This window comes from Aptenodytes patagonicus, chromosome 12 (genome assembly GCF_965638725.1).
Source record: "Aptenodytes patagonicus chromosome 12, bAptPat1.pri.cur, whole genome shotgun sequence".
Classification (NCBI taxonomy): domain Eukaryota; kingdom Metazoa; phylum Chordata; class Aves; order Sphenisciformes; family Spheniscidae; genus Aptenodytes; species Aptenodytes patagonicus.
Window position 1 is genome coordinate 17,272,474 of NC_134960.1, and position 26,561 is coordinate 17,299,034.

Consider the following 26,561-nt stretch of genomic DNA (forward strand, 5'->3'; position numbering starts at 1 on the left):
GCCACCTAGCATCAACTCACAGATTTGTATGTGTGTTTGTAGATGTACAACTGTATCACTCTCAGGCTTTTACTTAAATTTATTTTTCTGTAGAACATTTTTATGAGCTTTAAGAGTATAAATGTCAATCCTGAAAAAAGACATTTCTTACATGGTAAACCTCAAATAATAATGTTAAAAGCTTTTTCATTCAGACAAATGGAAACAGGAGTTGTAAAAGCTTTTTTTGTTAGATAGATATAATAATATTATAGCTAATATTAAGTTGCCAAATTTGTCTTGGTAGATGTAGATGCCATGTTAATAAATGTTACTATTTTAGCAGCTCTCAAAATAAAATGTTGCATTTTCAATTAGTGATGTCCTTCCAAAATCAAGCAGAAAATGGAAAATGAAAGAATCTCCTCATGTTTTTAGTGTACATACCCTAGTTTTACATGTTCCTAAAAAGAAAAATGTCTGTGGGGTGGTAATAAACAGGGTCACAGTAATCAAGACATGACTGATTCTGTATGTGGCAGCAACTAGATATTTTATATTTGGAAATTTGTGAGATTTGTTGAGATATTTCATGCTGACATACAAAGGAAGTACCAGCTTTCTTAGTCATATCCTTTTCGAATAGCACAGTGTGAAGTCTTCCATCGTGTTACTCTCAAGTGTAGTGTGAAGTTAACACATCCAATCAAAAAGCTACTTTTCCTTAATAATCTTTTAGTGCTTTGTTCTATTTTATTTCACATTATAATAAGTAAAAAAAAAAACCCCAAACCAAAGAAATACCAAAATATTATGTTTAGATTGATGCTGTATTTAATAAGTCCTTTATAGGATGTAATACCAAGTGTTAATCAATAGATGTGCCAGAATAACTTCCAATACAACCTTGTAGAGTTTTTTTTAAATTAATTCTTATTAAAATTATTGACTTGTTGTGGTTTACTGGGGTTTCAACTGGAGCAGTTTTTCATCCTAATTAGGAGGTTAGGTTCCACTGCTCAAACTGCAGATAATAGTGTAATGATTGTCATCTTGAAACATAAAAATCAATGTGCGATACTATCAAAATCTGCCGACTGTCACAAATTATGGAAATTTTTCAGGGTTTTAAAAACACTGCTAAATAGTGTTTCCTTTTATTCTTTATAACCTATTCAAGCACAGCGCTTCAAGAGAATGTCTATTAACATGAAGCAAATATCAAGTGGTGCTCAGATAGTTAGGGCCACCTCTTAATCTGTGATATAATTTACAAATATTTTGAGAGATATGGAATAGTCTTATTTTTTATAGTGTTTAAAATCAAATACCTTATTAGAAATTATGTAGCAGGATTATATTGTAGTTAACACTGCGCTCTTTTCTGGTCAATTTTATTTGTTTATACAATAAAGAAACTGGAATGTGAAGGTAATGACCGCGTACACGCCTCTACATCTCCTTCACTGGTAACATCATGAGAACTGGAAAATTTTAGGTCATTCTATAGACACATATTCCATCTTCTCTTTTACTGTTTTCACACTGCTATGTCAAGGGGCAAAAATGAGAGAAAAAGAAAAAAATGTTAGTTGTCACTGGCGCTGTGCTTCAGTTAGAGGTTATTTATAGTGAGATTGTTTTTAATATTTGATGTACACAGACCTTTCCATCTCAGTCAGGTGTAAATCTGAAAAACTCCTCCGCTATAATTGCCTTTGGAGGTCTATGGGAGGTTTTAAAGCCTCGCATAGATTCTGAAAATAATCTGGAGACTATTTTCTATCTATTCACATTAAATATCCATCAAGTAATAACAAACTTGAAGGTTTTTTACTAAACCTGCCCAGAATATTTGCTTGTAGAAAGAAATAAATATCCAAATACATGACATGCACAGTTACAGAAGTGAACAAGATACATGCTATTTGATTAGTCCATTTTAAATTACTATATAGTTTCCCATTCCATCTGCCCTGTCTGCAGAATTTATTCTACCATCCTCTTATGTTCCATAATGAAAAAAGTGTTCTGCATTTGAATGTTTGTGTATGTCGTGTAAGGGGAAATGAGGAGCAAAACCTTTGGGTTCAAAAGATAACTAAGCTAAAGCTTGCATGTGAATATTCACCAAGTTGCCTCCGTGTTGGTCATTGTCTCCTTGGAAGTATCTTAAAGCAACTAATTTCAAGTTTTGTAATGAAGCACTACAAGTTCTGGGTCCAAATCTTACATCTTATTTTTCATTTCCTCTTTATCATCTATGTACACAGGGAATTGCTGACAATTCTTCATAATGGTCTTTTAAAAGAACATACGATTTTAGAGATAAAAAGCACAGAATCACAGAGTGGTTGTGGTTGGAAGGGATCTCTGGAGGTCATCTTTCCCAACCCCCCAGATTATGTAAGACTTCTCAATTTTCTTCTTCTCTTTTTGAAGACTTTCTGTTAAAGTCATGAAGTCCATGCCATTTTCAAGCATGTTCAGTCCCCATGTGACCAAGTATGGGTTCCAGTTGGAGTTAAAATGAACAAATGAAAGCGGTTCTTCATACAGCAGGTAGCCTGGGTTTGTGAGCCTCCATGCCAACACATACTGTGGCTGCAAAAAATTGATACAGGCTCCAGAGGAGACACTCAGCTTGAGTTACCTCACATCAGTTTGAGTAAATCCTGAGCTAAAAAGACTGAGTTTGGATCTATCAGACCTACATCCTCTCTTCTTTCTTTTCCTTGGATTTCTACTTACTGCCACTGCTGCAAACAGGGTGCTGGGTGGGCTGGACCCGTTGTCAGAAACACTTCTGTCCTCCTCAGGTACTTACTGGGAAGCAGTAGGTGTGGGGGAGAAGGGGGAGAGGCCCTGTGCATGAGAACTGCAGGTTTCAGATCTCAGTAAGATTACCAGCTGCCTTAATTTTAAATTTCCATTGTCTCTGCTCTAGCAGTGTCCTGTCAGAGAGAAATTGGCACCTTCCATTGCTGCTGGTAGGATATCAGCATTGTTTTGCTGTGTTTTAAGTATATTTGAAGTTTAAGAAATGGAGGGGCCTTTTACAGAATTGTAGACTGGGATGTGATACGGATCTCTTTCCTGAGAAGTATATGTTTTCTTAGAACATTATTTAAGACAACACAACAGTTCACAACTCTCCACTTTTTAGATTTTAAAATGTGCGTACACCTGAGTTTGCAGATATAGTGTGAACATGGCATACATGTCCAATGACATTGAGATTTTATTGTTCACTGTTGCTCAGACATTTAGAATCAGCTGGTATGCAACTCTGTACTGTGATGACTTGACCGAAATTCTAAATGGTGTATTTAAATTTTAATGCAAACGTATTTTTGACAAAACCAAAACTTTTACTGGTATGCAACTTTGCATTTTCACTGTAAAAGAGCTTTCAGAATGATGATGCTAACCCTGCTTGGGGGCAGAAACTGGCAGAATTCTCAGCTGATGCAAATCAACATATCTCCATCAACTCAGTGGAGGTGAAGTGATTTATAGGAGCTGCGGAGCTGATAATCATCATTATCTTTGTGTAAAGAAGATAAAACTGGCTCTGAAGATCTACGCACTAGATTATGACATTATTTGAAAAGTGTTTATTAACCTTGCACTGTTAAACAGAAAGTAGCTTCTGATATCTTTTATAAGAAAATAGAAGATTTAACACTTGAAAAGGAAACAGTAACTTTGGCCTTCTCATTAACGTTACTTATAGCCTAAACCAGCTGTGCCCATGGTTTTGTAGGCTTTTGAAAACATGCAGTTGTGTCCGTATTTGGATTCAAACCTGCTAGCCTTAACTTACCTGTCAGTAATTCTTTGAATTGCTTGGATGATGAAACAGAATTTGTTGGAAGAAAGCCTCTTCTATCAGCATTCATGCCATATTCCAAAATTTAGGTCTTACTAAATTCTTTCTAATACAAAACAAGGAGAATTGTGACTACAATAATTAAAATCACAGTAACTAGCACAGGCTGCTTTTCTCTATTATAGTGTCAAATTCAGTCCTCAGTGTGACAACAAAGCAAAACATAATTTTATTTAAATGTTTGTTGAATAAGAAAAGAAATATTTTCCTTTGTAGACTCTTTAGAAACAATTAAGCATTAGCTCTGTCAAGTACTGAATTATACGTGAATTCAGTTTAAAGTATGTGAACCATGCATTCTTTGAAATTTGCCTAAAAAGACTCATTATAAAACTAATGCTGTGAAAAAGCACTCCTTTTCAAACTGGGTAGAGCACCTGAATACTTTTTGTAAGTGGTTGCACATGTTTTGAAAGCATTCTAGTAATGCCTAAAATCCTTCCAAAGTACCTTTCAACCAGTAAATTTCATATTCAGTACATCTGTGTTCCTACAAGACTTGTAGTAATAATCAGATTGGTTAACCATACTATTTTTTTTTAAGATTGATTTTAATGCTTTTATCAATTTGAGGCAGATAAACTCAGTTGTGCATGAAATCTTTTTTATTTTGGGACAAAAGGGAATTGAGTCTTGGTAGAAAAAATCTTACCTTCCAGGGAGGAAAAGTCTTTAGACTTCACTTTTTAAGGCATGTTCAGCATACTTAAAAATTCATAACTTTGGTCAGCATTACTTGTCGGATATAGAGTTTGGTCTATTAGTGCATTTTGGATCCAGGACAACAGTTACAAGTATTATCGAATAGTATTGCAGATACAGGGATAGTGTATTAGTTATTTTTCTTTTACCAACCCATTTCTCCAAGTGACTTTTACTAGCTAGTAATGATTACTTCAAAGAGTTGCATATAAATATACACAGTAGAAACTCATTAATTTTCAGTAATTTTGGAAATGCACATGAAGAATAGCTGAATTTTGCAAATCTGTGTTGTTGCCCCATGCTGGATTCATTTATAAAGAGAATTGTAGATTGTTTCAAATGCAACTCCACCTAGAATTTGTGAAACCAAGAGAAATGAAGGAGTAGGATTTCCAGAAATGCAGATGGGTTTGGAGAACAGTCAAAATTAAGAAGCTTATAAAAGCTGAGAGGCAAAAATGGGTCAAAATCAAGTAGCCGAAACCCAAGGAATGTTAATGAAGTTCTGACTATAAATGGAAAAAAGAAAATCTTACAGTATTGTCAGTAAACTGCTGTGAAATGTGTGCACCATACTCTGACCTTTATTAGTTTCCTCTTATTTCCTTTTTTTTGGTAATCTTTTAGTTTTACCTGCTGCACAACAAATTTTGTACCTAGTTGTCCATTAAATCTGTTTTGGGCACTTTCAGTGTGACTTGTTTTGCTTTTTGTCACACACTGATCTAGAGCAAAGTTCTCTGCTGCCCTGAATAATTTTCCATTGTTGTTACTCTGTCTTTTGTTACCGTACAGGGCTCTAACGTGAGTTAGAGAGGTTTGGTTTAACTGTGGAGCTTGAACACAGCATTTGTAATCTAATGTGCGTATGTTTTAGTAGACATTATGGGTGGTTTTCATGATATGACACCTTGCTTTTCCATAGTTAAGTTCTAACTGGGAATGATAAGGAAACATGCTTTTGGTTCTTCTGATAAATTATGTTACTTAGCAAAGTGAAGATTAGCCTGGTTCTACATAGATAAGTAGACTTATCCTTAGACTTATCTGATTTCTGGAATTCTTAGGAAGTATGGATGAGTCTATATATATAAAGAAATAACTTTTAAAAGCATTTTTATTCTTAATTTAAAAAAAAATCTAATTAACTGATATGTCACAATTTCATGTTGAATTACAATTTTTAAATCATACCCATTTGAAGCACTGATCTGACCATCTGTCTGGTGATGCACTTGCACTGTATCAGAACTAATATTAGTGCAGTCTAAATGGAGTCATGGAACTGTGGACCAATTTGTATTTCATTCTTATCACTCAAAACTCAATTTCTAAATAGGACATTTCCTAATTCTGTAGTCTTGATTATTGAAAAGTATTCCAGTAGCCTCCTATAAGTTTTTTATACTGAATATAAAAACATTTCAGATGGCTAAATGACTTAAAGAAAGACAGATATCTAACATTTTTCACCTCTGCAAAACAGAGGGGAAAGTTCGCTTGTTCAGGCTAGAATTTCTGAAAACTAATACTAGTTCTGAAAATTTAAGCCAATCCAACTGGAAAACTGAGGATTCCATCAAGATATTCTGTGAGTATATAGATTTTCTTGAAGATATTTATAGTATGGAAATGAGATAACTAGTTTTATCTTATGCTTAAGAACCACTACTTTTGAGTAAATCTTATTCTACCTACATAAATTCAGTTGCAATTTAGGTTACTACAGGTCTTTCTTTTGGGCAGTTGCCTAAGTCTTAGGCACTGAGATTTCTGTGTTGTAGAATCTCTCCTCTGAAGATCTTGTAATATATAAATGTAATCACCAATTCTAAATTGCAAAGAGATAAACCTGATCTGCAAGCTACTCTTAAGGAATTATATTTCTTTTTCTTGTGCTCTTTTTTGCATTTTATTATTTTAGTGTGTGACCATGTTATTACACTTTAAAAAAAAAAAAATTGGAGTTGAAAGTTGATCTGAAGCTTAAAAATAAAATTAAATACTTAAAAAAAAAACAAACCCCAAACACCTGAAAGGAACAAGAGTTCATGCAAACTGCTTTAACAAAATTTGACTGCTTTGTCCTTGACAGTATTTTTATGAGACTGAGGAATTGGACTTATAGCCAAAGTAAATAAATAGCTTGTTTATTTATTTGGAAGAATACCCTATGCAAAAATTCAAGCAAGGAAATTTCTAAGTTGTGTATATATATCAGATCTTGACTAAAACTTACTTTTCAATCAAAATTGTGGAGTTGGATAGTCTTGCTAAATTGCTGAAGCTTGATTTCTGTTGTTTCTGTTCTCAGTTGTTAACTCTTAGTGTGCTTGCTCAGTCTGGGGGTTGTCATTCTTTTAGCTTGCCTCTCAGGAAATGGGAATGAAACAGGGGACAGCTGAGTGATCTAAATGGAAATCCTTTGTTCTTATGGTAGCTGAAATAAAAAAAAAATTGATCATGGTATCTTTAATGGTGTTAGAACTGAAATTAGTTTAGTAGTTTATTCACAGATTCTTGGTTTGTTTGGTTTTTAGTCTAATTGCATATGATTGAACAAATGCTTGTTTTCTTTTTCTGGTTTAAATTCTAGCTGCTTGTATAAGCACAAAACTTGTCTGTAGAAAGTTGGCTGTATGGTTCAGGGAGCTGTTTTTTCTAGAATGAAGTCAGTATGAATTACTAATCAAGGAGGTTTTCTTGCTGCCTAACGCACTATGTTCAGATACAGTCTTCTGTGTCACCTGTTATTCTGTGTTACTGGAAAGACAGAACTAGAATTGTTCAAAGTCCTTCAGTAATTTCTGTCTTGCATGAAATCTTTATGGTAGTGCTGTAAGAGATGTCACTTTAAGTGGCTTTGGCTATGCCACTTACGAAATAGTCAAACGTACACTTTGAAATCCTGCTCTTTTTTGGGTAGGAGGCTCTGTTTTGGGGGAGTATGACAGGTCTAAGGTTTGTAAGAAGCTCTTTAGTTCTAAGGTACCTGGAGTCCTCTTGTCAGTACCCGAGGACCACCACCTTACCTGCCGACGGACTGAGCTCGCACATCCGGCACCTCTGGGAGTTGGTAGTCACAGTCTCAACCACTGTGCAGAATTTGCTTTTGAAGAGTGACATATTCATACCACTGAAAATGGCATCAAGAAAGAGATTTCTTTCCTTTACTTTTTGCTTTTTATTTTTTATTTTAATAATTCATAAAAGATTTCATGCAAGTTAGAAATTACTGAGGTAGTTTGGACAACTGAGTAAATTGGTAATGGTATATGGATCATTTTACCTATAGGTTATTGTGTGTCTCGGTATTGACCTAAATTTACAGTCTGATGCCTCTTAATGTATATGAAAAGCTTTGTCAGATATCTTTCCAATTCTGTTTCCGAGTAAATTAGGTTAAAACTGTTCATAGTTTATTGATTTCAGTTCAGGATAATAAAGCATTCATAGTGTTTGTTTCCCGTTTCCTTCCTGCTCTGAGAGGTACAGAGATAGGAGACTCTTCTTCCCACTGCCTGTAAGGCAGAACAACCTACTGAAGCTAAGGGAGGCTTTAAGTAGCAGGGTTGCTCCATGACTTTGCTCTTCTCTTTGCCTCAGTAACTTTATGTATTAAAATAAGGGATTGCAGTGCTTTTCTTTGTGAAGAGGAGAAATGCTTTAAAGGGTGGAGCATTAGTGAAATCATTTGCGAAAGCTGTAGTAGGATGTTACTTAAAGTAGTCTTTGTCCTGGGGATTGAGGTGCATGTGTGACTACCATTAAGCCAGACGTGTGTGTCTGGGTGATCAAGTTTCATGAACATAGAAATATAGAGCTTGAAATTCTGGACCTATCAACATCGATGGCAACTTGTCTCAGACACAACTGCAAAAAAGGCAGGTTACAAAGGAGATGGTTAATTAGGACACTTTATTGACTCTGCACATCTCAAGAACTACCAACACTAGTTCATGTAATGTATCTAAGTATTCCTTCCTTCACAATTTCTGCTGGCAGAAATTGTCCCTAATTGTCCCTAATCCTCCACAGCTGGTCTGCAGCTCTTTGAAGAACTTGTAGGAAAGTGAAGGTGCTGGGGAAAAGGTTGAGTATTTAGTTAGTTTGTTTGCTTTTTCCACTAAAGCAATCACAACTCTTTGATGCAGTTACCATAGGTGATGCTCTCTCCAGAGGTCAGCTCCAGTTCTGTTGGTTTTCCTTAAGAGTGTGGTGCGTAAAAACTGGAAAATAAAACAAACTCCCCCAGAAAATTTCAGTTGGTTTTCTGACCTACTCAGAGGACAACGGTTCTTTCTCTGACAATAACTAAAAACTACCTCTGGTAGCAATGGGCAAACTCCTTCCTGGTTCACCAGGACATCTGGGTGGTCCTGGGAGACCAAACCTTTCCTATACTAATCCCAAGAATGCAGTTATATGACTGTTCCGTCTGTATACCCTGGCCTAGTAGCTTGTGTTCTCCACACACAGAGAATGACCCCTGCTTTGAATTAAATACAGCAGAGAGGAAACGTTAGCCCCCCACCACCCCAGCGTATTGGGTAAAATTAACAAGCCTTTTGCAGTTTGGCAGACAGGATTATACAGGAAGAAAAATGACCATTGACTTCTGTGGGGTCATGGGTTCATACCTACTATCTGGGCCGTATTCTGCAGTGGAAATAGAAGTGGAAGGATTTCGTAGGTAAATCACCATAACAACTTCAGCTTTTGATATTTTTTTCTGTTTTATGACAATATATAGATTTTCAGACAGAATGATGTACCATATATCTGAGTATCACGCGCACACAGCTAAAGTTGGTCATTGGCCGCGTATCTATAGGATAGGCCCAGATGAATGCCATGCTTGCTGGGCTGCCAAACAGACAAAATCCTCAGTGGAAAAAGAGTATGTCTGCATTGATTTACATGACATGGGAATGTGGCTGTGACTGGTGGAGAGGTGGACTCTTGGGTGTTAGAGGTTACAATTCCTTTTCATGCATTGTTTTCTTTAGATTTATGGTAGTGTCATTATAACATATGTCAGAGTTGTTTTCTTTTGGGTTTACTTTCATGTTTTTACTTTCATATTTTGACTTTCAAAGTCAGCACTGTCAAATGACATATTTGGAAACGTATGAGCACGCAGTAAAGTCTTGGGAATTATGATAGAGCTTATGCTTGTTACTTTTGTTAAACTGTGCTTTCCCTGTAGATTTTCTTCACTCTAGAACTGCATTTCGGGTATTTTCTGTTCCCTCAGTTAGTCAATATTGTGAAACTGAAGAAGCAACAAAGCCCATTCTGCTTTCTCTGGCATACCATTTCTGCATGACTTCCTTCTGTTCTGTCATCGGCGTGACTGTGTAGCAAGTGATGTTGCTACTGCAGTGATGTTTGCTGGTCCTCTGTAATCTGCACGCGCATGCAGACGTAATGTAGCCTCTGCCTTATTGTGCTATTGAAGCTTTGAACTAAGCTTTAAACCTGCAAGCTTAGATGAATTTTCTACTTTAAAAAACTCTGACTTTTTAAGCCTGTGTGCTCAGCTTACAAAACTTTAAACATGTGTTCACTTTACAGGCTTGTTTCCTAAATAAATACTTTTTTTTTTTTTAATGACTATGGAACTTTTCCTAAATTAAGGAGTCACAGACCATTGAGGCTGGAAAGGGCCTCTGGAGCTCACCTAATCCAAGCTTCAACGCTGAACTGAGACCAGGTTGCTAAGGCCTTTGTGCAGTTGTCTTGAAAACATGCAAAATTCCCCAGCCTGTGCAGCAACCTCTTCCAGTGCATATTTGTCCCCATAGTGTTTTTTACCCACCTCATTTCTAATCAGAACTTCCTGTACTTCAGTTTGCACCTATGGTTTCTCACTTGCCTTTGGTTCCCCTCACTGAACACCCTGGCTCCCTCTTCAAGTCTCTTAGGTACAGGAAGGCCCCTGGTAGGTCCCGCTTAGTTATCTCTTTGGCAGATTAAACAAGCCTAGCTCCTTCATATCTCCATGCAGATCACATGCTCCAGTCCCTTGAGACATTGGTGTCCTTCCCTGGACTTGCTCCAGTTCATGAACATCTTTCTTGTTTTGTGGGGGGAACAGAACTCGATGCAATATTGTTGTCATCTGTAAAGTACTGCTAAAAATAGTAATATTAAGAAATTATTTACCTAGGTAGATAATACAGCATTGGAACAAAGACAGCATTTTAAGGCTTGTGTTTAACTTTTAACAAGTTGGTTATGACTGTAGAGAATTCTAGTTTCATGATGTAATTCTTGTTAAACTGCGTTATTTATTTTTTTGTCTGTACATAACATCTAATCCTTAGTAGAAGGATCAACTAAGTTTTGGATCTCCAGTTACTTTTCTGTTTTGAAAAACAAAGCTATAAACTTTATCAATTCCAAAATCTGTAGAGAATAAGTAATTTTAATACCAGTTTTAAAATATATTAAATTCCATGTACTGTGGATGTAGAACAGGATGTCCATATAGCTGTACACATAGAATACTTAGTTAACACCAAGTGTCTTCATTGAAATTATAAATTTTATTTTGCAAGGGTCAGTGATCCAGCTGAATGTGGTAGGTGAAACAACATTTGTTTTACATTTGTTTTAAATCTTTCTTGCCAGGTTCCCTTAGGTTTGATCTCTATCCTTGTCATAGAATGCTGATCCTTTTGCCTGGAAATTTTGACCATGGCAGTCAGAAGAATGTCGGCATCTCTGTTCTGGATACACGGCGATCTAGGCACCAGATGGCAAAATTGTGGGGGCTGGCTTTAATGCAGTGAGCTTAGTCTTGAGAAGAAATTAGACATTGCAGCTTTGTTATTGTTCTTTCTGAGAAATGGCAATGGAAGGAAAGGACAAAATTGATTTTTGTAAAGATTCCTTGCAGTTTTGAGGGTGTTTTTTAACTGGTTACTTCCTTGTGACTGTTCTTGCTTTCTAAAACTCAGCCATGCGTGGTGAATAGGAGATGGTTGTTTGCATTTCTTATGCAGTAGCTTGTCTGAGAATATCCCTGTGTGAGCTCCCATGTTCTGTGCTGGTACAGCTTAAGACCTTGCTGTCTCCAGGTGCCTTAAGGCACCTCCTGCTAGGTGTTGGATGAAGATCACATACAGGGTTGAGAATTGTGGCAGCTGAGGAGCCAGGATGGGCTTGCTTCTGACAACTCAGCCACGTGAGCGGTGACTGCTGACAAAGTGACACAGAGGAAACCTCTTATCCACCAGCAAATGCCAGGCTTTCTTTGGAGATACCCACAGATAAAGGATAGTAAGCAAAATGGTGATCCTATCCAAGAAGTCTGCAGAAGGAAGTTGCAGTGTGAGAGTATACGTTGGATTACATGTACTGTCCTAAATGCTAGGTAGCTAACATGTCTTGAAGCATGTGGCCTTTCCTCTAGAGTGATATTCCTCCAGAGTCATGTGGCCTTTTTCTTCATGATTTGGAGATTGAACAGAGGATATAGTAATGTCTGCACAGTGACTGTACAATATTATGAGGTGTTTGCCGCTTCTTGCGGTCTTGGATCGGTTGATTTAATAGAAATTTATTTTTCTTGACTTAAATTATTAAAAAGATTTCCGTTTAGTCAAGATCACCCATTTTGTCCTCTTCTGCTATGATAATATGCAGAATTTGCATTGCAGGTTTGGGTGGATGAGTTTTCAGGGTGACGGGACCTTAATTCTGTCCCTGCCAACCCCTTGCTGTGTGGACACTGGAAATTCACTTCAGAGATTTTGAATTACAGTTGGTCATTTTATGTAATAGTTGTATTCATTTTATCCGTTGCTGCAAGGTTTAATTAACTTTTATAAAGCAATTCATTTTCCTTTATTGAAAGATGGAACAACACTTGAGGTGTAGTTGTTAGCTGAGAAACTTATAGTGCAGCCTTCTTACTTCATTATGTGAAGTTTTATGGCTGTCTGAGGTGATCTAGAACTTAAAATGTTTCAGAAAATACTTTTATGGAAGCTGTTGAGATATAATGTCATGTACTTTGTGTGCCTTAACACGATGTTCCATTGTCTTCCATTCATATTTCTTTTTTCCCTTTAACTTTTTCTTAGCTTACCTTGAACTTTTAAAACAAAGGATCACTTTAGGAAGTTGTTATTTCTGATAAAATCTGTGTGTTTACAAAGGCAGAGAACTCCCGAGGAGTAAGGCTAATAGTTTACACAAATGAAAGGACTCTTTCTTCCTTTTTTTTTTTCCCCTCCTGCCCCCCACCCCCACCCCCCAATAGAGGGGAGTATCAGAGCTTAGCTGAGTGCGTTATTTACTTGTGTAATTGGGAATAGCTGTCTTTATTGAAATTCTACTAAATACTATTAGGCATTTTTAAATATTGTTGCATTTTATTACCATGATAAGTTTATACAGCCTTAAAAATGGTGTCTAGTAAAGCCTTCTTCAAAGAGTATTTTCCTAGGTTGATACTGCTAGCAGGGGGAAAGCATATTAAAGCATCTTGTTAATGAGCATATGAAAATTGTTAGTATCAAATTGAGGTAGGAGAGGTTCCATAGAAGCTTTAAAGAAAGAAGGGGAGTGTTTCTTGGACAGAGTATGAGAGAATGATGTAAATTTAGAGTCAAAGGCAGGTGGTGTTCTCAACTGAAATGATAAGTAAAGTATGTAAACTCATAACTGTTTGCATGATTACTACATTTGATGAGTTCTGAGAATAGTTTTGTAGAGGTTTGAAAATCGCTGAGAAACCTCTTCAGCAACAGATTCTTACAGTAGCATCCTCTGATGAGATGTACACAGGAGCTTTGCTTGATCTCAGATTCTGGAAAAGTTCCCCCTTAACAGTGTATTCATCTATTAAGAGTAAACAAGAAGTGAAAGATGCTTTCCTAATGGTTTTCTTTTGGCTGATCTTTTACCCAGTGGTACAGCTTCTGCTATTGCCAGCAGGAATGAAGGTGCCCAACAGGTGTAGAATTACAGAATGTTTTAACATAAAGAAGTGGAGAAGAATTAGGAAGGAACTGTCTTAAAATTCTTGGCACTGGACCTGCTTGGGTGCAAGAAAAGTACAAGTCCTTTCATGTCAGTTACATTTCTCTGACTTTATAGAACAGTCATATGTTTAAAATCAAAACCCTTGAGTCTAACATGGAAGCACAGTACCCAGAAGTTCCCAGAGACAGATGATGGATTGGCCTGGGTGGGAAGGAGAAGGCTCGTGGAAATGAACAGCATTCAAATCCATAACTGAAACTATGGCGATAAATAAGGTTTTTGAGAAAATGGAATGACAGAGGAGCTGAACAAGAGGACAGAACACCGGAAAATGTTGGTAAAAAATTAAATGAACTAATGACTAAGTGTTGGCTGAACATGAGCCGGCAGTGTGCCCAGGCGGCCAAGAAGGCCAATGGCATCCTGGCCTGTATCAGAACTAGTGTGGCCAGCAGGAGCAGGGAAGTGATGGTGCCCCTGTACTCGGCACTGGTGAGGCCGCACCTCGAATACTGTGTTCAGTTTTGGGCCCCTCGCTACAAGAAGGACGTCGAGGTGCTGGAGCATGTCCAGAGAAGGGCAACGAGGCTGGTGAGGGGTCTGGAGCACAAGTCTGATGAGGAGCGGCTGAGGGAACTGGGGTTGTTTAGCCTGGAGAAAAGGAGGCTGAGGGGAGACCTCATTGCTCTCTACAACTCCCTGAAAGGAGGTTGTAGCGAGGTGGGGGTCGGTCTCTTCTCCCAAGTAACAAGCGATAGGATGAGAGGAAATGGCCTCAAGTTGCGGCAGGGGAGGTTTAGATTGTACGTGAGGAAAAATGTCTTTACTGAGAGAGTGGTGAAACATTGGACCAGGCTGCCCAGGGAAGTGGTGGAGTCCCCATCCCTGGAGGTATTTAAAAGAGGTGTAGATGAGGCGCTTAGGGACATGGTTCAGTGGGCATGGTGGTGTTGGGTTGATGGTTGGACTCGATGATCTTAGAGGTCTTTTCCAACCTTAATGATTCTATGATTCTGTGATTCTAAAGCAAAAGAAAGGGGGAATGGCTGGAGCACAACTTGTGCTCCAATCAGCTTGATGTCTCGGCTTCATTGCTAGCAACGTTAAAAATCCCATTGACTTAATTAAAGACAGCATTGTACTCTAGGATTAGAAGGAAAAAAGAACATCACCAATGGACAATTAAATAAAGCAAGTTGTCATTCATTGCATTGGCATTTGGATCTATCTCGCTTCTATAAATGTTGACCAGTTTGATCAAAGACTTAATCAAAAATTATTTAGACAATTATTTCCTGATTCAAAAGTATTCTCTAGTGATAGGAAACTATTATACAGAATCGTTAAAGCATGCTTAACTGCATTGTGTTAATTATGCAATGATAAATTATTCTACCTTTCTTCATTAACAGCATTTTAGCAGTAGATAATAGTATTGTTTGTTCTTTCTAGGCAGTAGAAGAGTAATAATGTTCTTTAGGCAATTATTTTTAGCAAACTTCATCTTTTGAAGTAGCCAGTTCATATTTGATCTTTAAATCCATTTTGTGAACTTGTTCAGCTATACTAATTTTAAGTAATTACATTAATTGAGACGTTGGCTTGTTGTATTGTTCTGTGGTGACTTGATTCTTTTTTTTTACCTAACTGCATAGAATGATGGAAGTATGTAGATAACAATTATACTGTGAGCAGGAAACCAAGAACTGGAACTCGGGGTTCCCAGTGTTCAGCAAGCTCATTGTATGACCTCAGGTGGGACACTTACCCTTTCGGTGGTTAACTTTTTCTGTGGAATAAGGATAATACAGATTTAGTTCTTATGGCTGTCCTAAAGCCTAATGAATATTTGTAAATAGAATCATAGAATACCAGCTTGGAAGGGACCTCAAGGACCATCTGGTCCAACCTTTCTTGGCAAAAGCACAGTCTAGACAAGATGGCCCAGCACCCTGTCCAGCTGAATCTTAAAAGTGTCCAATGTTGGGGAATCCACCACTTCCCTGGGGAGATTATTCCAATGGCTGATTGTTCTCATTGTGAAAAATTTTCCCCTTGTGCCCAATGGGAATCTCCCCAGGAGTAACTTGTACCCATTACCCCTCGCCTTTTCCATGTGACTCCTTATAAAAACGAGGTCTCCATCTTCTTTGTAGCCACTCTTTAAATAGCTTTGAGTTAGGAGTGGCAATATGTTATCCCAGGATAAAACCTCTACTTTTTTTATTTGGGCAGTGTTTGGAATGGGGGGGGATGTTAATGCCTCATTCAGAAAAGAAGAAAAAACACTCTCCAAGAGGAAAAACTTGAAAACTTCACACGGTTGAGAAACTCCAGGACACACAAAAATTTTTATTCTGTCACTTTCTTTTCTTTACTTCTCCTTCAAACTCTTTCTACTGTTTTACATCTGTGTATCTAGGAAGAAAAGTAGATGACATTTCAGCCTCATTTATATAATTAGTAATGTTCTAAGAAGTACTAATTTGGGTGGGTTTCTAAGCACTTCTCTGAAAAATTAGTTAAATTTTTTGCTATTTGTAAATGTCTTTACTTTTTTCATTGCTTGTCGTGTTTTTACAAAACATGGCCATCTTTTTGAGTCAGTGTGATGCAATCCACTTCTAATGGCTGATGCAACATCTAGGATGGGAATCAACATGATAGTTGCCATACTCTTTCGATGACCAGCTTTATATGTAGGATGCAAGTAATATTTTAGTGAGTTTAAAATAACTTTTCAAGAAAAATCATGTAAATATACTTTGTGGGCTAATTGAGGCATTAAATTAGTTTTATGTGATGGAGGCTTAAAGGCCAATATTTTTCTTCCTGCTCTGGAACGCATCACATGTTTGTGAAGCTTGCTATTTCTTTTGTTGTTCTCAGAGTGGGGAAAAGCACAGAGTTCATAGCAGATGAAATGAAAATGAAGAATTGGTTGGTTCGTATGTGCCACACACTGCCTCAGACCTTGAAGACTGGCAGATGCTTAGCTAATAGTGAAAATTTACTGGTACGGTTTCCGAATCTATGGTGAACCCCAGCTCATGAGGTTCATAAACCAGAAGCCACATTTAATAACATTTAGGAATTTGTATCCCAGTTTGTCTAGCTGCTTTTTCAACTGACATAAAGTACCTTTAAGAAAGAAACTCCCCATTTTTCCTCAGTGTCAGCTAGTCAACTGTGATTCTGAAGCCTCTCAGTACGGAGAAGAGGATGTGCTTACATGTATCAACCCTCACTGCCTGACACTCAGTGGAAAATAAGGGGTTAATCCTTAGCAGTCAGTGAATGATATGAGACTAAGACAGAAAGCTGTCTTGTAGCTCCTGGGCTTTTCATCAGTTCTTGATGGCATGTTATTTTCTTAATGGGATGTTATTTTCATAATAGATTTAAACAGTTCTGGGATTTGTAAGAAGTTCCTGGAGTACAGAAATCTCAGAAGATAGTCTGGAAATAAAAATACGTATATTTAAGTAGATAAAAATAAATATATGATACAAATATTTGGCACAGTGTTTGATTTTGTTGTTTTGTTTACAACTTTGACTGCCCTTAGTCTGAAAATATTTTCTATAGCTTTTATTTACTAAAAGAAAAAAAAAAAAGAAAAAAAAGCTGGTTTTCTCTGCTGTAAAGCACAACCCAGAATGCCTATAAGCAGTGTATGTCTTCTATTACTTAAACTTGAATCATTCATCAAAACTGTTCTGAAATAGCTATTTCACATGTTATACTAAATACCTCTAATTTTCAATGCAATACATAGAGTAGCTATACTAAAAGGAAAATTCAGTATTCGGAGAGGGAAAAAAAAAAGAATATGACAAATCAGAAGACAGACTTATCAATGGAAAATGAGGTTACATTATTACACCAAACAGACTGTCCAAATATACTTTGATTTTTGACCCAAATCAGAACCAGCATACTTGTCATCAACATTATCATGTAAGAAAGTGTACATACTATAGTATTATTTCATTAAAAAATTGCATTTTATTTATCGCCTTTTGTAAGTCAGAGGTGATCCAGAAGTAGAGATGTACTTTTTCACTGATATTAAAATCAGCAAAAAATACAACAGTTAAATAACTCTTTTATTTATTCCCTGAAAACTTGTACTGTGCCAAAGCTGAATCATTGAATTTACTCATTTCAAAAATAGTCTTTGCATAAAATAATGAACAGCATTTGAATCTCTAAATCACAAGCTTATTTCCAATTGATGATGATGAAAAGAAATACAGGCTTTTAAGAGACCTGTTTTTTAATGAACAGATTGGTACATGGTGTACTACTTCTTTAAAAAAAAAAAGGAAAAAAAAAGACTTTCTAATATTGTATGCACTATGGTAATGTTTTGATCTAGTTGTGCTAGGTTATTTAGGGGCACAAAGTAAATGTAAAGTGCTTTGTTTTCTCTTGAACTTCCAAGTGATTACTGCATTCTGTCTATTGTGAGTGGCAGTTCTAATGGCCATGTATGCTGTAATAGTGTAAGGGATCATTAGAAAATGCAAGAAACAAGCACATAACTTAAGTAAGATCAGTGTATGAATCAACTTCAAATTTTAAAGAGAGTTTTAGTGTAGGCTTCGCTATGCCATTAAAATTTGTTTTGAGTCCTCCCTCCATGCCTCCTATTGATTGGACTTTGCTAACACAAAAAGAAGTGGTCAATTTTTTTAAAAACTCCTAAACAAAAAAATGTTTTTCACTTCTCTCCTCTCCTCTCCTCTCGACATACAGTGTTTTAATGCCCTTGGACTACACCACAGTTACCACTTACGCTCTTGTTACCACTGCTGTAGTCATGTCCAGGTAAATAGTTGCTGCACACGAACACAAGAAATCTTATATTGGGTGAATAGTGAGTCCAAAGTTTATTAGACACATGTAACTTGCGGCACATGTGATACATGTCTGTGCATCAGCAGCAAGTACAGCATGTCCCATTTATTGCTTTAGATTTACTATCCGTGGAAGGTCTAGATCAACTGAGACTACACACCTTTGAAACTTGACCAAAACTTTTGCAAGCCATAAATACCTTATTCAGAAAGTTTGATGGGGGTCGTATTAGTGCTTCATAGATAATTAAAACAATGATAGATGAGAAAAACAGTTGAAGGCAGTTGTTAGTGGTTGTACTACTCTGTAGTATAAGTGGGTCAATATGAGCAGTCTTAGTGAAATCCTTTGAAACAAAAGAAATTATTAAATCAGTTACTATTTAGGTCGATTACTCAAAATAAACCATTCACAGAGTGCCCTTGAGACAGGCAAGTCAAAGAGTATCAGGAATTTTAAATTCAAATTGAATCTCACCATGATTCTCGCTTAACCAAAGCTGTCACATTTTACCTTTCCAGGAAAACCTTACATAAAGATTTGACTAACAGGGAAGGTGTTTAGCATTGAATTGAAATAATATTTCAACTATTTAAGGTAAGTATGAGGAAAATGTGAAACAAGTTTTCTAGGAGTGTGTTACAACTTCATTTCGTCGTATTTTAAGCCATGTATGGTGATAGGGTTGTCTGAATTTTAAGAGTGCTTTGTTGACAATGCTATGGAACTGCTTTTTGCCCGACTGTTTTGTTCATAGAAATCCCCAAAGCAGAGATGAGGATGAGAGAAGAATCTATGAGAATATTTTGTTGCATTTAGGTAGATGTATTTAGCCTCAGATGCTTGGGATTTGTTCTCAAAAATCAGAAAAAAAAATCAGAACAACTGTAATAAATATGAACATATAACTGAATAAAAACCCCAATAAAAATGTCTTTCAAATTACCTATAATATTTTTAAGCATCTCTTTAAGTTCAAGAAATTTTTAATAGTGTAGTATTATAAAGGTAAGTTATTCACCAAATTATTATGACGTATGATTCTTGTAACAAGATTTTCCTTAAGAAAGGTCAAACTAAAGCTTTTGGGATATATTTATCATATTTCTACGTTTATTTTCATGTGCTAACCTGTTGGACTTGTCATGGTAATGACAGTGCAGACGTTGCACCTTGCATTCTGCACATGAGGGTGACTGAGGAATATTTCTTGGCATTATCAACAGCAGAACATTGTCTTACCATTTCCTTTTATTTTTGTATTTGTAGGGTAATTGCACCAAACTCTACGAAAAAATGTTTATTAAGGGAACAATTTCAAAAAATCTTGTCTGTCTGAGAAGATGCTTTAATAAGCTAATATCATGGAAATACTCAGAAGTTCTATCCCGGTCATAGTAAATCCTTCTTTTAACTATAGTAACAAGGAATTAAATGTTCTTTCAGAAACAATAGAAATCAGGCCAGACAGCTTAAAGTTTAGCAATCATAAAAACAAAAAGCTGTCTGTTTTTTCTGAACTGATAGCGTGAAGACATCCAGAGAGTAATTGGCAGGTTTTGCTCAATACTGTACTGTATTCATCTGTTTCTGTGTTTTATAATTGTGATATATTGATATCTTAATTTGATGAGATAGTATTGAACTGGGATCAAAGAGCCAGACATTGTTAATGTAAACAATCACATATATCTCCGCAAACTTCAAGCAAGTGTTCGTGCCACCAGTGTTAACATGCTTTACAGTTAACGTGCCTTACAGTTTAATAAATATTACAGGCCAAAGAATTGAACTAAATAATTCAGAGATAGAGAAGTCAGCTTAGCCACTAGACGTTCAGAGCGGTGAGAAACAGGAGTGTATATTGAGTCTTCCTTTCTCTTTAATCTAAAAATTCTAAAACTAACTCTCCCAGTTTTAAGTGCTGAATGTCTTCTGATTTTGTTTTGGCTTTTTTGTGTGTGTTTTTTTGTGATTTTTGGGGTTTTTTTCCCCCCTCTGAAAGGTACCATCATAGTTAAAAATAAGAGAAAAAGGAGGAAAAAGTAAGCATGTTTACACTTTTTATCGCTCACAGATTGCAGAGTACCTGTGGGTGGCTTAAAGCAGCTGTTTCTCTTGGTTACCTAACTTTCTTCTTTAAAATATAGAAACAAAAAACAAAACCCCACAACAAGTCTAAATGTCAGAGTCTAAATGAAGCCAAGAAACCTTTTCTCAAGTTCACTAGCTCCTCTGGCCAAGTACATTTATTCTCTCTTAGGGACATAATATATTCCAGCCAAAAAGCAATGATTTAGCCAATACTTATGCCAGTGTTATGATCTCCTCTCCTATGGGTGCAAACAACTACAACAATGAAAGACATGACTGCCTTCTGGGGTTTTTATCGTCTTCGCTGGAGTTTGGTACCTTGGTGGCAGAGGCGGCAGGAGGAATCGTACTGTTGAAGTGCTTTGGTAGTTTAAGACTCTGGCCTGGGACCTCTGACTGGTGTAGCTGGCGTGCAGGACCTGCTCCTGTTCTGCTGGGTGGGCTTTCAAGTAGGCGCCTGAACTGAGAGGGGACAATGGGAAAGAAAATGTCTTCAACTGTCCCAGCTAAATTTGCGAAAACCATTTCTTCACCTCCTTAGCCACATATAGAAAAGCAGAGGTTTTGTCCCAATTTTTGCTTGTTAGCAAATCTGGGTATTTTTTGTGTGGGAAGATTTCATTTCCAGCAAAAAGTTTTGTCGTGAGGATTTCTCAGGACTAGTACAGACCTGCACATAGGGTGCCATGAGAGAAAGAGATACATACAAATACCAACTCAAAATACTTAGTACCCCAGTGGTTAGAGTGCTCATGCTTAGTGTATTTCTTGCTTTCTACAGTGTCTTTCATTTTGCAGTTTATGCATGCTAACTGTGCATATATTAAAGTATATATGCCACAGTAAGGGTGTCCTAATTAAGTAGACTGTAAGAATCTATCCCTTTCTGGTCCGGTGAGCAAGAAGATATTTACACAATTTTAAAGAGCTCCAATGGCTGAGATGGATAAACTGGTCACCTTGGGGGATTGTGAAGAAGATCATCAAGTCATGTTCTGTGGTGCCCAAGAGCAGCCAATTCCCAAAGCGTATTCAGAGAACCATAAAAATGCAGAAATGTCGAGGCTGGAAAGAACCTCTGGAGATACCGGGTCCAACCTTTTGCTGAGAACAGTGCCTTGGATTATGTTATCCAGGAGCAATAAAATCAGTTGCTGCTGCTTGTGAACACATGGTTAAAGGATAATGTACACCTTTGTAATGCATCAGTGCTGAACAGGTATAATCTCCTCTATGCAACTCTCCTGCATGCTTCATTCTTAATTGCAAGCCCTCCTGCAGGAAGAACGGAAATAATTAAGGCTGGTTTGAGTCTGCTTTTCTTTGTACTGTTGCATAACAGGAACAAATGTTATTCTGTCAGTTCCGTGTTGTTATCAGTGCTCATTCAAAAATCAAAAGATAACAGTGTTTTTGTTTTATCATTATTTTTTAAACTCTGCAATGAGATGATAATTTAGATAGAATGCAATTCTCTTACAGCATTTGATTTTCTTCCCCCCACCCATTCAGGTCAATTATTTCAATTTCTGAGGATGCATCATGTGGGTCTTCTCTTTGTTCTCGATCCGTGCCACATTGTTCTTCAAGGATAAGTCAGGGAAAGTAGAATAAAACAAAATGCAGTAGCAACATTGCTCACTCTTTTGTTATCCTTTCCTGTTTTAGGTGTCAGTGACTGACCGCAAATATAAGAGTGGCTTTTCTGAAAGCGTCCTACCTGACTCAGAATAATGGATATAAAAGATAGAAGACACCGTTCTCTGACGAGGGGCCGGTGCGGAAAGGAATGTCGCTATACAAGTTCTTCACTGGACAGTGAAGACTGCAGAGTACCAACTCAGAAGTCTTACAGCTCAAGTGAGACACTGAAGGCGTATGATCGTGACACCAGGATGCACTATGGAAATCGAGTTTCTGATCTGGTTCACAGGGAGTCGGATGAGTTTCCAAGACAAGGTATGTTTAAAGTCAGAACTGGTTTCTTTTACAGTAATCCTTGGCACACAATCTCTGTTGCTTGTTAAAGTATACCAGTGTTATAAGGAGTTTTAATGAAAGAACTGTAGGAGAATGGATGCCATTTTACCATTATTTCAACTGTTTTGTGTTAAATTAGGAAGTTCTTCGTCTTCTCAGATTTCTGGTATAGTGAATAGTCGGAATTCACTATTTGTAAATGAGGCAAACCAGGATCCACTGTTCAAAACATCTAGTGACCCTTAACCAGATGTTGTATTTGTCGTGGATCTCAGGGTCGGCCAATATGCTAACTTTGTATTCCGTTCCCTAGGTTCATTTTAGAAATAATAATGGCATTTTCAGCTAAACTTGTCTGTGTCTAACAGAGTACCTGTACTGAAAAGATAACTAAAACACTGTTATGGTAAAAAACCATATGGCCAACTCATTGTTAATCAGGTGCCTCGGAATTCCTTTCCTGTTCTTAACTGCTGTGTAATTGAAACGTGGGAATGGGAATGCTGTTTCCTCTGACTTCATTTTGTCACTGCTTGCCCTTACTGCTTACCCCTCACCTCATAAAAACTGGAAGGAGGAAACCCGTCTAATTACTTTTATAATTGGCTATAATATGTTATCGCAGCTTCAAGATCCTAGAACTAATATTTTAAATAACCTGCCTGTGTGAACTTGTAAGTGAGGTGAAGTAATATCTTCTTTTATAAAATGTTCCTCACTTTACATACCTGTTATGTCCAACGAATTAATGAATTAACAATCTAAATGTTTTTAGTTGGAAAAACTGTGATTATGCCTTTGCACTGTACACACACATAGTTTTACTCTCATTCAGGTATTTATTTGTCTCAATAAATCATAAGTCAGTGTGTTGAAAGCATTAGTGAACATTGCTTCATAGGAACAGTGTTTAATCATCTGGTTAACTTGACCAAATAGCCTGATTAAATTGTCACTCAGTCAAAAATTAGATATGGTTTTAAAATAAATTACTTGGTTTAGTTTCAGTTGAAGAATCAGATATGGTTTATATCAAGCAAGATATAGGCAGTTTTGAGGCATAAATATATAGCCCTTTGTGCCTCTCTCAATGGAAGGTAAATTATCTAGTACATCTTTAATTGCTGAAACTCTACTATTTTTTATATGTGCTTGTTAATCGCATATGATAGTTCTCTACTACACATTTCTAATATTGTGACTCAGGAAATTCTAAGTTATCACACTTCTCTGTGGAGAACATTCAATGAAAGGTCATTTTTTTTGTACTTGATATCATGTCATGCAACTTGTTCAAAGCATTCTGCCAGCAGTCAGTGTCTGTCTTCACCTTTAAATCAAAATATCTATTAATTAGCATCACTGATTAAACCCTTGTCTAATCCCTTCTTTCGCTCACATTTGTGTACAGACATTTGGAAGTGTTTGCATTGTGCTTGGTCTATCAAACACCCAGTTCTGTTTTCTGAGGTAATCTCTGTTCTTGTAGGGTCTTTCTTTGCTTATAGGTATTTACCTAGAGATAACGCATCAAACTGCAACTAGATCATACGAGCTACTGGAGCCATTTTCACTGTGGTTTGTTCAGCCTTTGTGTACAGGAGTCGTCTAAATATTACTTTTCCCTATCTGGATGATTGATGCTTCAGTTCAAGTGCCTCATTTTAGTTTCCAGGTCATTATTCGGCATTTCATGAGGGTGTTCTTTTTCTCTTGATTACTGATTTGACAACTGTTCATCCTCCTCCTGCTCTTAAAGTCTTCTTATCTGCCCTCTTTATGAAGGGGAGTGCAAATTGTTGGTAACTGAATTGAAACGCCCTGAAGATTTTTTTTTTAATTATTTTTTTTTCTCCCTGCTAGTCTGTTTTGTTATGTCTAGATGAATAAAGTTTCTTTTAGAGAGACAAAGGAAGTTTTTTGTTAAATAATATGAGCAGTAACTCCTTATTTTCCTGCTTTTGTTAAGTTTGGAAAGCAAATTTCTTTAGAAAATAAGTCTTCATGATGACGCTTTGTATTTGAATGCTTGGTATCTTTCTAATTGTAAATTTCCTCTGCTGACATGAAATTTGAGATAATGTGGTAAGTAGATATAGATTAAGACTTGGTATATGTTCGCACTTCCTACATTAATGTTATGTGGATAAAAACGTGGTTCATATAGTAGGAAATACCGTTCATTACATCTTATGCATGCGGTTTCCAGCTGCAGGCATCTAGGAATTTATACATGTAAATTTATTCTAAATTTGAGTGGGTGTTTTGATGGGATTAAATTCTGTAGGAAATAAACATGCTTAAAATAAATAGTCTTTAGAGAATTTTTTATTCTTCTATTATAAAAAAGCTTGACATTTTTTAAGCAATTGTAGATATTTTCCTCAATATTTTGTCTCTTTTGTTTGTAAAGCTATATGCATTTGACTTATTGAAAAGTATCTGGTTTAACCATGGCACTGGAACTGCTCAAAGCAGTTGTTTTTAGCTGCTGCCTGATCATATGTTACTTGGTTTTGAAAATCTGTTAAGTGTAAGACCATGTTGTGCTACTTCCATTTTTGTTTATGACGGTTCGACAGTGAAATGCTAATAACAAAAACTATATTCAGAGCTCAGAAGTCTGAAACAGATCATCTTGCTTTGCTTTAGTATTTTATTGTCCATCTGTTCTGACTTGTATGTCTCATTCTTCATGAAAAAGCAGGTCTATGAAGTATAAATACCTCTCTAAGCTAGTGTGAATCAAGCATTTGATAGTGTCATGGTTTAACCTCAGTCGGCAACTAAGCACCACGCAGCCACTCGCTCACTCCTCCCCACCCCCCCCCACCCCCGGTGGGATGGGGGAGAGAATTGGAAGAGCACAAGTGAGAAAAACTCGTGGGTTGAGATAAAAATAGTTTAATAATTGAAATAAAATGATGATAATAATAATATGATAATAATAATAATACACAAAGCAAGTGATGCACAGTACAATTGCTCACCACCCGCCGACCGATGCCCAGCCAGTCCCCGAGCAGCGGCCCCCCCGGCCAGCTTTTCCCAGTTTATGTACTGAGCATGACGTCCCATGGTATGGAATGTCCCTTTGGCCAGTTTGGCTGTGCCCCCTCCCAGCTTCTTGTGCACCTCCAGCCTTCTCAGTCAGTAGAGCATGGGAAGCTGAAAAGTCCTTGGCTAGTGTAAGCATTACCTAGCAACAACTAAAACATGGGTGCATTATCAACTTTCTTCTCATCCTAAATCCAAAACACAGCACTGTACCTGCTACTAGGGAAGGAAATTAACTCTATCCCTGCTGAAACCAGGACAGATAGGAAAATTGAATGTTGGTGGAAGGTTAGCTCTGAGAACACAACTTAAAAACTTTGTCATCATTTGCATGTTTTGAAATAAGCTTTTTGTGCTAATCGCTGACAAATGAGCCTACCAAAGAAATTACCTCTTTGTCGTAGATGCTATTTTCTGGTGTGGTATTTGGAAGTTTTGGTATAAAGGCATAAAGGATGACATGACTGTATATTACCTGAAGCACCTTAGTCTGGCATTACTTCTACTGTGCTTTTCCTAAGATGTTTACCTGTAATTTTTCTAAGTAATAAAATTCCCCTTTTAAAGTCTGTTTTTAACATATCAGTAATAATATTTGTACAAAGTAATTCAGAATAGGTTTAGTGTTTTTGTGTCAAGCTTATTTTCCGATCATCTTCAAAACAGGTGTTCAGATTCTCAGCTAAAATGACAGGTCCAATGCATGCTTGAGCTGGTAATTTGTCTTAGGTTTTCCCTAATATAGATAGAAACGTATTTGTAATTCAGTACCTGCACTGGATATTCATTAGTCAATCGATCTGAAAAATACAGTCCTTCATTGGATCTGAGAGAGCATTCAAACATTACAAGTTTTATTTGAAGTTGAGGAGTCCTGTTTGAATGCTGTATTTTAAGATTAAGAGAAACTTTTCTACTTTCTGCTAGGATATGTCAGAAGCTTGATAATAGTTCTGACACCTCTGAATGTTTGCAACATTTTACAATCTTCTGG

General features: G+C 36.8%; 1 protein-coding gene across 9 annotated transcripts in view; it reads left to right on the plus strand.

Moving 5' to 3' along the window:
- TENM2 (teneurin transmembrane protein 2) overlaps nt 1-26,561 on the plus strand; it is a 763,074-nt gene that overhangs the window by 176,611 nt on the left and 559,902 nt on the right. For all 9 annotated transcript variants that reach the window (XM_076350345.1, XM_076350344.1, XM_076350347.1 and 6 more), the window contains exon 3: nt 22,199-22,489. In XM_076350345.1, the coding sequence (XP_076206460.1) occupies nt 22,264-22,489 (226 nt within the window). In that variant the 5' untranslated portion in view covers nt 22,199-22,263. The remainder of the gene's footprint in view (nt 1-22,198; nt 22,490-26,561) is intronic.